The 13043-nt window shown below is 38.1% G+C and overlaps 2 protein-coding genes across 2 annotated transcripts in view; both read right to left on the minus strand.

Moving 5' to 3' along the window:
* Window positions 1–306: 306 nt before the first annotated feature.
* The window catches only part of LOC141443142 (uncharacterized), an 86455-nt gene continuing 73718 nt past the window's right edge, over window positions 307–13043 (minus strand). Inside the window, exons 9-10 of the mRNA XM_074108352.1 lie at window positions 4988–5078; window positions 307–3418 (exon numbers count right to left, since the gene is read on the minus strand). Of these exons, the coding sequence (XP_073964453.1) occupies window positions 3291–3418; window positions 4988–5078 (219 nt within the window). The 3' untranslated portion in view covers window positions 307–3290. The remainder of the gene's footprint in view (window positions 3419–4987; window positions 5079–13043) is intronic.
* The window catches only part of LOC141442603 (uncharacterized), a 7850-nt gene continuing 3931 nt past the window's right edge, over window positions 9125–13043 (minus strand). The window contains exons 3-6 of the mRNA XM_074107621.1: window positions 12518–12581; window positions 11410–11552; window positions 10130–10215; window positions 9125–9164 (exon numbers count right to left, since the gene is read on the minus strand). Of these exons, the coding sequence (XP_073963722.1) occupies window positions 10172–10215; window positions 11410–11552; window positions 12518–12581 (251 nt within the window). The 3' untranslated portion in view covers window positions 9125–9164; window positions 10130–10171. The remainder of the gene's footprint in view (window positions 9165–10129; window positions 10216–11409; window positions 11553–12517; window positions 12582–13043) is intronic.

The raw sequence follows: 13043 nt of genomic DNA on the forward strand, positions 1-13043 counted from the left end.
CAGCGCCATCTCGTGCTTAGTGACAGTAAAGTATGCGATTGTCTAGGTTCCTAAATGCTCATATATATAGGCGTCCCAAGACTATGCAAAGTGAAGAGAAAGTACAATAAGTGATTTTAGATAGAATATTTTTCTGGAAGGAAGCTATTTTATTTTTAAGAGTCAGTAGAATTGCATTTAGACATGTTCTAAAAACGACTTTCCTCTTAATAACAATAGCTAATCGCGAGCAGGATATGTCAAACAGACCTCACGCTCATCATACTCATTTTTCAATAATGGAGACTACATGAAAAATCAAACGCATAAAGCATTATTATATATTTATTTCAGCTTAACATAAATACATTATTTAATCGTGTAACATCCACACAACCTTACAAATTACGAGATACGGATCCATTACAATAAATAACAATACATTATACAAACATACGACTTAGATCGTACCTATTATACTAGGAATGCATGTTCCGTTATGCTAAAAAATATTACCTTTTTATCATTCAAATAATTCCTGTAAGTTGCAGCCCACATCATTTAGTTTCCCATAATTTTATTTGTCATTTCCATATTTGCCATAAATTATATAAAACCGTGCTGTTATCAGGATTTTTAAAAGTGTCATCTTACAGGATAGGTTAGTTAGTATATTGATAATTCTGATAAAATACTGTTTAGAAATAAATATAAACAGATGAAATTCGGTCAAACAATGGAACGTTGCTGCCATTTATAAAAAAGACAACAGAAAAATAATGAAATCTGTACCATATTCTTGCAGATATGGGACAGATTTCGCCTTTGAAGCCTGATTTAATAAATAATCTGCCGCATATTTGAGACGGCGGATAACGAGAGGCTATTTAATTATTGTAATATTCACGGCTCCGAGCAACGATTACGTCTGACAAAATATTTTTCAATTACGCCAATTTTTTTTGGTTTCGAAATTGAGAATCGCAATTCGAAACTACCTAACTAATACTTATTTGTCTACTTGAGTTTATATTTAACGCATAGTTCGATTATTTGAATTGTGACATTTAAATAATCGAACCATACAACCGTAAATTGAGATCATTTAGTTTTTGTTGTTGTTAAAAAAACCAATATCCGTAATGGATGTATATTTTATCCACATTGTTCCCCGTACATGACCATCACTGGATGGGCGAAACATTTCCTACTTCAAAGAGATTTCGGTAATGAAATTAATTGGTCACTTTTACTATCAATTTAGGTTCCGAAAAATTAGGTATGACGACGTGCGAAGGATAAGTGTTGACCCTTCCAGTGCTGGTTATATAAGATGGTTATAAACGGGGAACAAGGGATTTATTCATCATTTAATTTGGCACTTGGCCGATTGTTATTATTAATAAACAGTGTTAGAAAATTGCCTGTCGAGTTTATCTCAATTGTCTAATGTTATTATTTAGTACAATGTGTCTTAAGGGCGGTAAATAAGGAATTACGAACGAGAGTCTATTAGAAGCCCGAAGTCGAAGACTAAGGGCTTTATTCAAAAATTGCCGATACGCCCTGACTACGCTGTTTTTTATGAAAATAACTACATTAAAAATATCTGTCACATTAACACATTAACTTGAGTGATATTGATATTCTTTAATATTGTCTCTGAATAATTGATATTTAAACTCAAAATGATAATTATGTAGGATTTCTTTGGCCGACTATCCGTACTTTTACATTGCATAACATTATTTTTATATTATACTAAATTATGATAATATTATTATATTATGCCAAATTTGTAATTGTAACAAAAATATGCATATTTAAAATTATGAACTTACGAACTGTCTAATAATGGCATTTGCATATGAAAGCTATTTTATACCTTATTTAAATATGGTTAAAGCCGTATTGAGATTGTCGCGTGTTGTCTATGTATATGTACAGTTTATAACAACCATCGGCAATCTTCGTAATAGTAACGAACGGAAACACGAAGATGGTCGCTTGGTAATATTGTGGGTTTAAAGAAGTAGAAAAGCAATTATTTTATTTATTTCATAAATATAAATATGTAATAACCACTGTATTATTATATCTTTTCGTCAGGATCTCCAAAGGTCTACATCAAACATTACCAAATTCTAATTGTCTTCAATATCGCAAAAAACGTCCGTATTCTTTGTCTACTTTAGAAATAAAAGCTCTAAGCAAAATTTCATCCAAGCCCGTAGTACTTCTACTCGATACTAGGTGGCGCTACGAGTCGTCGTAGACCAGGATTTCTTAAAGTAAAGTGAAGTCCCTTTATTTATTAGGAAATTTCCTAAAATATTTTTTGACAGGGGTCCGTGGAATCGTTTAAATTGTGGAAGTGGTCCGTGACTGCAAACAGTTTAAATAACTTTCCTTGTTAATTAACATGACGTTTACTGTGAAATGGTTCCATGGTGACTCATCAATTAAAAAATCGTTAACCGTGCCTAGCAAAATTTCCATTCCCTTTTTTCGCGAATGCTTTTTTTCCTAATATACTTTTTTACTGAATCTTATTTTCACAATCGCGATCTTTCCCAATTTTAATGGACACAGAAATAGTGTCGACAAAGTTGCGTTCTGTGGATTTGGCCCTTCGGGCCAATGCGAACTTGACATAACCTAAATCTACCTATCGAAAATACAAACTGAAACATAGATGCATAGAAAAACCAGAAAAAGAGACCAGCACTGGGAATCGAACCCAGGGCCTCAGCAATCCGTGCTGCGTGCTATACCGCTACACCACCACTGGACCATGTGGTCCATGGAGATATGTATCTCAGCTTGTTTGTTTCTTATTTAGTCACTTAAGCAGCGACACTAGCGACATCTATGCTGTAGCCCTCATCGAGAAACTTTCAGCACTCCATTGGAACTAACCACTCACCCGGACAAGAGATGTCGCAAGATTGGTTTTTGGAGTCTTTTTGTATATTTTTTATTTCAAGTCCAAATTTTGTTACTTTAACGCTTTTTTTTTGTTTCTCGATATGGATTTTACGGGATGAGCGTAAAAGTAACAAAAATTTGGAGTTGAAATAAAAAATACAAAAATACTCCAAAAATCAATCTAAACAAATCTACCTGTTTCTAATTCTAATAAATAATAAAATCTAATCGGGAAAAAAGCACTCTAGAAATGCGAACGGTAATATTGCTGCTAAGAAATAACGATTTTAGGATAACGATCGAACCAACCGCGAGTCGTTCATTTCGGCGTTCTAACAGGGAGGCCTTCTGGTCATCAGTGGGTGTCTTCCAGCTCGCGGGTCCTAGAAGGGGGCAGGTTCGTCGAGGGTATGCAGCCAGTTGAATATCATCATGTTCCGTTCATATTTGGTGAGGGGCCGCCCGCGCTCGCGAGCCAAGTCCGCCGCAGACAGAGCCAGGTGCGCTGCCTCTGCACAAACAAACATCATCATCATCCCAGCCTATAAACGTCCCACTGCTGGGCACAGGCCTCCTCTCGGAAAGAGAGGGCTTTGGCAGTAGTTCCCACGCTTGTTTTCCTTCGCCGCAAAGCTCGTGGTAAATTTCAAATGTAATTCCGCACATGAATTTCGAAAAACTCGGGAGGTGCGAGCCGGGGTTTGAACCCGCGATCCTCTGCTTGAGAGGCGATAGGTCAAACCACTCGGCCACCACGGCTCCACAAAATAAACATGCAGGGTGAAAAAAATGTATCTCACGAATTATATATTAAGAAGTGTTCTATCCTGTTGAATAATCGAGAAAAACTAACAAAAATGCAACGTTGCCAGCTTAGCAGGTATAAACGCTCTTAACGAATTATTTTGAAAAAAAAAAATTGATTATGCGATTTGTTGGAATCAAATCGTTTTTTTAGACTCGGATATGAAGTGTTACATTAATGCGGCAAGGGGTTGCGTCTCGAAGCTTTGGAATGCTTGGAAATAATAAGGTACAATAGTACAACAGTATGGGTTTTATATGGGTTTTATTTTCAGATCAGATCTATTGTCAAAAAGACATTAATATCAAAGGCGTATTATAAAGTTAATGATTATATCATGGACAATATTTGGAAATAATCCGATCCGCATTAGCGATCCCTTCAAATAGCGAACTACTGTGTTAAAAAATAAGTTGTGTTAAATACTTGTGATGGTATACATATCATTAATAATATTGTAAATCTGTTTAAAAAAAAATATTATACCTCGTTGAGTTGTTGCCGGATTCTTCTAAGCAGAGGTTTTTCCGAACCGGTGGTAGATTTTTTTTGACATTCATAAGTGCTTGTATAGCCTAAATTGAATAAAGATATTTTGACTTTGACTTTGACTTTGAACGAACATAGTATAGTTTTATGTGACGATTAATGTTTATAAGAAATTTTGTAGGTAGTTCTTTTAAGAAAAATATAGTATTAGGAGTGATAAATTATTTAAATGATGGCTACAGTTTGTTAGTCTAACATTTAGGGGCTGTTTCACCATCCATTAATTAGCGTTAACCGACGGTTAAATGTGATACCGTCTCCGTCTCTAAACAAATAGAGACGGCATCACACCTCACCGCCAGTTAACACTAATCAATGGATGGCGAAACAGCCGGTTAGTAGCATAGTGAATGGTTGGGTTACTCTGAGGATGAACTTTGATTGAGCTCCAAACGCATCAGTGTAGTGTGGTCTCTCACTCTCTCTCTCTCTCGCTTGTCTAGTCTGTCTGTATGAAGTGTCATGAATGTCTGATGAGAAGCGTCTCTCTCTCTCTCTCTTGATCTTGAAAAGGTTGTCTGTGTGTGTAAGTGAGTGTGTCTGTGAGTGTTTTTTTTCTAGGGTGAAAAAATACGTTGTATCATAGGACAGCCATCCCGTATGTCGGACTCAATGTAATGGACTAAAAATAGGACCCCTCTTCTTCAAAAATCTTCCGCGTGGGACCACCGTTAGGTATTACCTATGTCTGTGAGTGTGTCTCTCTGTGTGTGTGTGTCTGTGTACCTGGGTGGTGGATGCGCGCGGTCACCGGTCGCGCGGGCACGGCCAGCGTGGTGGGTCCCGGGCCGGCCAGCGCCGACGCCACCGCCGCCGCCTGACAAGGAAATAGACGCACTAACATCTTACACAGTAGTCAAAATACCACAAACGGGACTAAAACACACGAGACGATGGATGTAAGTTTCCATCTTCGTGGAATCCAGTTATAAATAAGTTTTTTGCTGAATGTACTTTTTGTTGACTGTAGGTATTTGCACTGTCACCCACATTACATTTGGATACCAAATTTCAAGTCGATGCTGTTAACCGTCGAAGAGTTCCGTCCTGCGGAGACGATCCTGGCCGGACCACCAGGATGTCACTACCAGATTATTGCACTCTCACGCTATTTACATAAGTATGCCAAATTTCATGACAATCCGACAACTAGAACTGGGTCAAATTTAGCTAGCAAAATTCCACACATACATACATATACAGGGTGGAAAGTTGAGATGGGGCAGCAAGGGCAGCTACTAGATCCCTTGCTGCTACGCGAAAATGCTCTTAGGAGACCTTTACTAGCTTTTTGAGTGATGACAATCGACATTCACAGATTTTTGATTAAATGTACAGTCAGCGAGAAAATCGACAGATTTGACTTTTTTTTTAATGCTTCTATCAAACGATTAAAACACTCTTTGAGACCAACTAAGGTTAGAGTACTAGAACACCCACAAATCAAATAAAACTTTTTCCATACAGTTCGTAGGGTACTAATTTGCAAAGTGAAACTTTCGCATGTTGTTTTTTTACGAATATGAATCCTTTATGCTTAAAGAAAATTAAACAGTATGTAGACAACTAAAAACTGAACATTTTAACTAAAGTTAGTGTCTTAACTCAGTATTGCTGCCGCATCTCAACTTTAAAGCCTTTGTATACATTAAAAACACGAAGATATGGACGTTAAAAATTGACAATTAGACAGAGAAGTCAGTCACAGACTTTGAGGTCATTCATATGCTTCAACGGCCATAGAATTTTTCTAGAAAGATATGACATGCAAACTGCAATCGCTCATTTTTTGATTATTTTTTCATCACACTTGCTCGTAAACAGTGTCGTAACATGCAGGCTACCTTGGTTGCAACCCTCCAAATAAAACCTCGACCTTAATGTGCTTGCCATGAAGCCCAGGACGGTCAATGAGTCAATGCCCGTACTGATGGTGCTGCTGCGCTGCTGCAACCACATGACACGCACGCTGGTAAGGCGGCGCTACCAAGAGCGCAGTCAGCGGTATCGGCAATTTTTGAAAAAATATTAGTTTTTCTTTTACAAATATACAATTTTACTCGCAAATGTGATGAAAAACATTGTATGTCGCACGGCGGTACTAGAATTACGAACATCGACTCATTAAAGCCCTCAGTCTTCGACTTCGGGCTTCTAATAGAATCTCGTTCGTAATTCCTATTTACCGCCCTTAAGACACAATGTACTATTTCAACAGATGTTGATGATTATTGATTAAGTTCAATCCTATCCTACTAATATTATAAATACGAAAGTTTGTGAGTGAGTATGTTTGTTACTTCTTCACGCTGAAACGGCTGGACGGATTTGGATGAAATTTGGTATGTAGATAGCTGGACATCTAGATAAAACATAGGCTACTTATTTTCCGATATTCCACGGATAGGTATAAAATCACGAAATAACAACCCCTGGGCTTAGAGTCATGAAATTTGGCATGACTGTTTTTAATGTAACGTCAATGAAAACCATGATTTAACTTTCGGGAATTCCGAAATTTCAATTCAGCTGCTGGACCTAATGATTTACGTGTGCGATGCCGCGGGAACACGAGACATTCAATACTTTTTTTTTTTGATTGATTGATTGTTCCTATTGCATAAATTTGACTTAGACTAGTATATTCTTGTTTTGCTTTCAATTATTATTATTGATTTGAATTCTAATTTGACATTCTAAATTCTAGTTTTTATTTTTTATTCTGGTTGACAATTTATTGTAATAAGATATCATAAATATCATGAGACACTTGACACCAATTGACCTAGTCCCAAACTAAGCAAAGTTTGTACTATGGACACTAGGCAACGGATAAACATACTTAGATAGATAAATACATACACAAATACATATAAACATCCAAGACCCGAGAACAAACATTCGTATTATTCATACAAATATCTGCACCGGCCGGTTCGAACCCGGACCTCAAGCTTCGTAGTCAGGCTCTCTAAACAACTTAGCCATCTGTCGTCACACATTTGACGATCCTTTTGTGAATTTCTTGTGTTTATAATGTATTTTTACAAATAAATCTAATCTAATCTAACCCTTAAAATATACATTAAGTAAGAATAGTAACCAGGACTTACCTCTAACTTGTCGAGATTGAATTTCAGCTGTGACATGCGCTCCAAGGCCTTGTAGGTTGTGAGCAGCCGTCGCTTTATGTAGTTCTGGCGGATCTGAGGACGAACGCAAGTGGCCTGTTAGTGAGGGAAGCTTAGTACTGATAAAGTACTCAGTGAGTAGTGATGTGAGTGAGCGATAAGGTAGAAAGTGAGTGATGACGTAGTAAATGAGTGAGTGATCATTTTGATCTCTTCTCAATCGCTCCCTCATTGCTGAGGATCGTGACTCCGTTTCAGCTTGTCAACAGCAGTTCTCCATCGGTTACGATCAGCTGCCTGGTGGAGTGCAGCGCTGATTGGTAGGTTGATCTGCTCTGAGATCTGATCAAACGACCTCTTGGGCTCCGGCCTCTGGGTCTTTTACCCTCAACCTCCCTGTGACCATCAGGCGTTCCATATTGCTAGCATCTCTGCGAGCAATGTGTCCAAAGCATCGCATACGCTGCAGGCAGATGGTAGACAGACGCTGAGCACTCTCTATTTTTAGTTGCTCCAGGATCGATATTTAGTGCGCTGTGGTCTGTCCATGGAATCCTTAACAGATAAAACGTTTATTTGTTTACTGCAAAAACACACACATAAAAAATACAGAAATTAGAAAAAAAGAACAGTCCTAACTTTTTTGCAGGTGGTAGGACCTTGTGCAAGGTCCGCCCGGATTTCTACCACCATCTGCTCGCTAATCCTGCCGTGAAGCAGCAGTGCTTGCACTGTTGTGTTTCGCGTGGGAGAGTAAGACAGCCGGTGAAATAATTGGCACTTGAGGTATTCCATCTTAGCCTCTAGGTTGGCAACGCATCTGCAATACCCTGTGTTGTAGTTGTCTATGGGCGGTGTAATCTCTTACCATCAGGAGACTACTTGCTCGTTGCCATCCAGTCGAACAAAAAAAAAAAAAAACTTTCAATTGTTGTGTGCGCTGCAGTAGTGCAAAAGGGCCATTGCGATTTTGCGATTGCACTCTCGAACCAACTGAATCGTAATTCACTGTGGAACCTTTTCGCAGGAAAAGACATAGTGACATCGCATTGCTTGACAAGGGAACTTATTTTCACTTACTGCGAGAACGTTCTACGGTAGGTTAGGAATCAAAATGGTTCGACTGTACGTCGATTATTATTGTTTATTGACGATTTTGATAAGTTTGCGAGTTTACGACGATTTAGTGAGTGAGTGAGAAGAGTGTGAAAGTGCGTTACGAGTTAGTGAGCGATAAGTTAGAAGAAGAAGATTGATTAGGTATTTGCCAACATAACAATACAGATAGGCACACCGCATTCAAATAAACAATAAACTAATATAGAATGTGTTTGGCAGTCCCTTGCACTGTGTGGAAAAAGGAACAGGCTCAGCTTATGCTTGATTTTCAGCCTGCCCCCGTTGACTCAGGCTAGCTAGAATGGCTTACATAGTAGGTTATAATTGGCACATAAACTAACTTTAATTAACAATTACTTAATTAACACCTGAGAACAACACCGGTTTCAATTAACGGTAGTTGCAGCTATTTTCAAGTTGCGTTTAAAAGTCGTAGGTAGATTATTATTGTTTATTGACGATTTTGATAAGTTTGCGAGTGTACGACGATTTAGTGAGTGCGCTATGGGGTAGTGAGTGAGAAGAGTGTGAAAGTGCGTTATGAGTTAGTGAGCGATGAGTTAGTGAGTGATACCTTTTTGTTATCAGTGAGCAGTCGATGCGCGGGTGGCGCGGGGTTGCTCGTTGCGGGGACGGTAGCTGCGACCCGCCCACTGACACACAGACATATTAAGTTAGGTAATGTTAACGCTCTATTAAAGAAACCACTTTAGAATCTTTCTTGATTCAGCTGTCGCGTTCCGGATTTGTACATCAGTGCATTTTAGCGACTTTCCTTTTGCTACTCTGTAACTGCATGTGCAAACAGTTACGCCGGTGCGACATATATGTAAGTGTTTTAATGCAGAAAAGCGCTCATCGCGACATGTACAAGGTTCTTTCTACTGTTGCTGTTTAATTTCCTCGCAATCGAAGTGAAAAGGAGAATGTAAGTTATACATGTTCACGTTCTGCGGTTCGGCTGTATACAAAAGTCTAGGATAAAATGGCGCGTTTTATGCGCTTGTTTGTATAATCAACTAATGTTAACGTTGTTTTTATCTACATGCATATCATAATTCCCTATTATATGTCAGAACGACTAGCAAATGGTTTTATTAGAAACCTGGTATTGCGGGTGCATCTTAATGTTTACATTAGAGTATCGGTTATACTTTTTTTAACAATGCATATCTGTAACATATTGTAGAAAACTTATAACATGCATGTAGATAATAATTATTATTCAAAGTCAAAGTCAGTCATAGTCAAAGTCAAGTCAAGTCAAAGTCAAAATACAGGCCATATATGAACATATTATAGAAAACTTATGATATGCATGTAGATAAAGTTATGTATGCGGCTATACATAATCAGGCATTAAAACACTCGTGTGATTTAAAACCACACTCGTACTTTAATGCCTCTCATTATGCACCAGCCACATAAATAACTATTTCCCATGTTCAGGAGGCAAAACTCTTTCGATTCCTGTAGTAATTTGCAGGTGTTCAAAAAAATGAAATCTTGTCAATTCGTAAAAAACTAAACGCTCCAATCAATGATCAGTTTATTCATACAAACATTTCATTTTATTAAGTAGCATTTAGACGCGTACAGAACAAGTTGAAATACGAACCCGCGACCCAAGTGCTGCAGGACCGGGACGCCGTGCTGAGCGTTAGGGCTTCCAGGGCGGCGCAGAGGCCCACCTCCGAAGTTGCGCTGCACACACAGACACACACACATACACATTATGAAATGAAAAGGAATAGTATAAAAAATGTGACTGCCTTAAAAAACTTAAATAATAACCTAACCCCCCGACATTGTCACTTCAAAGTTCAATATCTCAGAAACGGCTGCACCGATTTTGATGAAACATGTCAAGAACCATCGCTAGGAAACCTGCTTTAAAAAAAAAACCGCATTCACCGGGAAAAAAAGTAACTGACTGCCTTAAAAAAAAAAAAATAAACACGTTTGTTGTATGGATAAATATTTAAGGGGTCTCCCGTAGATATAGTTAGTGTAGTTTTGTAACTAAGGGACCTCGTACATCCTATTATTATTATTATTCTTTTTTGTATTTTTTCTTTCATTGTATAAGTACTGTAGTTTTTAAGTATTTTATTTTGAAAAAATGACTTTCTGCCAAGTTTCTTGCGGCGCATTCTTCTTGGCAATGATGGTCTTTCCGAAAGCGCTGGTAGTTTTAAAACCGGCCAAGAGCGTGTCGGACACGCCCAAAATAGGGTTCCGTAGCCATTACGAAAAAATTAAGTAATATTTTTCTAAGGATTTCGTATTTTATACGGAATCTTCCAAGTTTAGGTATAAAATATCTTAGGCTGCTATTTACTCTTAAACTACTAATAATTTTCAAGCAAACTTAGCCGTTATAGTTTTCCTTGTAAGTTTGATATACTTACTACCATCCTGAATTGAATCCAACTGGTTCGATTTTAATGATAATTTGTACTTTGAAGTTGAATATTTCGCAAAAAAATCAGTGAATCGAAAAATCGTCTTAGCAAACCCCTAATGGTGGACCTATCCAACGATACCCCACACTATAAGGTTGGATGAGAAAAAAAAACCACCCCCACTTTACGTCTATGGGTGTACCATAAAAAATTTTTTTTTAATTTTTTATTGTATCATTTTGTCGGCATAGTTATATATATATATATTTTTTTTTTTTTTTTTTAATAGCTTATAATGTGTCCCTGAGCAAAGCCGCGGACGGATAGACAGACAGACAGACAGACATGGCGAAACTTTTTAGGGTTTTGCCATTTTGGCTCCGGAACCCTAAAAAATGACGGGTAAAAGTGCCCATTGCGGCCTGTTTTTACAGAATAAATGATTTGAAAGATTCTCACTGTCCTGAGCACCATCAACACTGGTGCGTGTTACCTGCGCTGCGGCGGCGCGGTCTCGGCGGCGACGTCTCCGGCGCTGAGCGACGCCGGAGCCCCAGGGCTGCGCAGAGCGCCGCGCAGCCCGCCAGCAGCGACTTGCACGCGTCCGTACTCTGCAGGGGCAGGCCGGAGGGGCGTCTGTAAGATATACAAGTTATTAATAAAGATTTTTTTTTAACAAAAAGTAAAACCGACTCCAAAAAAATTAAAAAATAACAAATAATGGAACCGACTATAAAACCCTTGAAAATTTTTTCTAGCACTAGGTACCTACTAGCTCTGAGCCACCGAGCTGCTGAGACACCGACTTCGAGCTAGTAGGTACCTAGTGCTAGAAAAATATTTTCAAGGTTTTATAGTCGGTTCCATTTTTTGTTATTTTTTTGGAGTCGGTTTTACTTTTTTGTTAAAAATTTTGTTTATTTCTCACTTTTTAGTGATTCATAGCCAAAGTACATCTCACAACGATTCCATGAAGTCCAAACACGGCTTAGTTACGTTGTTTTAATACAGAGTTCCGTTGCCTAACCTTCCGGCTTCAGCATCAGATCAGTTCGAAAGAATCATTAACTTAAAGCTTCTTCTAGTCGCTTATCTAGGTATATTAATAATGATCGTTTATAGACGAGCGAGCCTTAGGTACTTAGCTTTGACGAGTTCCATTGGTCATTTTGAAAATCGGTCCACAAATGACTGAGTAATCGGCAAACATACATAAAAAGAAAAATACAAACATTGAACATAGAACTTCCTCCTTTTTTGAAGTCGGTTAAAAATAAATTCAGAATAAATATTATTCGCTGGCTTTCGTGTCATCATAGTGTTGTATGTTTTAAAATGGGTCCCCACTGAAAAACAGCGTTGCGGCTTGCCGTAACATTATGCTGAGTGGGGCCACTTTATTAATTCGATGTTATTTTTATTCTTTCCATCTAATGTTTTTTATGTGTATCGAATATGTGTAAATAAATGTTTCTCTCTCTCTCTCTTAAAAAAAAATTGAAACTAATTTATTAACTTTTTGTTCCGTGTTTGTTGGTGTGTCTTAGCAATGAAAAGTATATTAGATATTATATTGTCCGTAAATTAGTGTTAGCACTTACTTCTGCAGTTTGCCCTCAGGGTTGGGGCTGCTACCCTCAACGTCGGATCCGGACCCTGGCCCGCCTAAAAAAAAAACAATTAAGTTATACTAATCCATACTAATATTATAAATGCGAAAGTGTGTTTGTCGGGTCAATCAACTATTTTACCGACACTTTGGGCGTCTCTGCGTTTACAAAATGTCTCTGGGCGTTACCAAAAAATCGTACTTCCAACAATATATTTCACGGTTTATAAGGTTGAACTTATGTAGGAATGGCATGTAATTCATGTACAACCATCTACTTAAATTATGGATAAAACATGTTTACTTACAAAAACTGCAATTGTTTTGAAAAAATGTCGCGGACCAGATTAGTGTCGTAAAAGTTGATTGGCCCTTGTTGTTTTGTCCGTCTTCCCGTGAAATGGAGCGACGGATCGTCGTGACTTTTGCAAATCGAGATAGTTTATGGGCCAGAGAGTGACATAGGCTACTTTTTATCCCGGAAAATGCACTATTCCGAGGGAACAACGCGCGATAAC

Source organism: Choristoneura fumiferana, chromosome 26, assembly GCF_025370935.1.
Source record: "Choristoneura fumiferana chromosome 26, NRCan_CFum_1, whole genome shotgun sequence".
NCBI lineage: Eukaryota > Metazoa > Arthropoda > Insecta > Lepidoptera > Tortricidae > Choristoneura > Choristoneura fumiferana.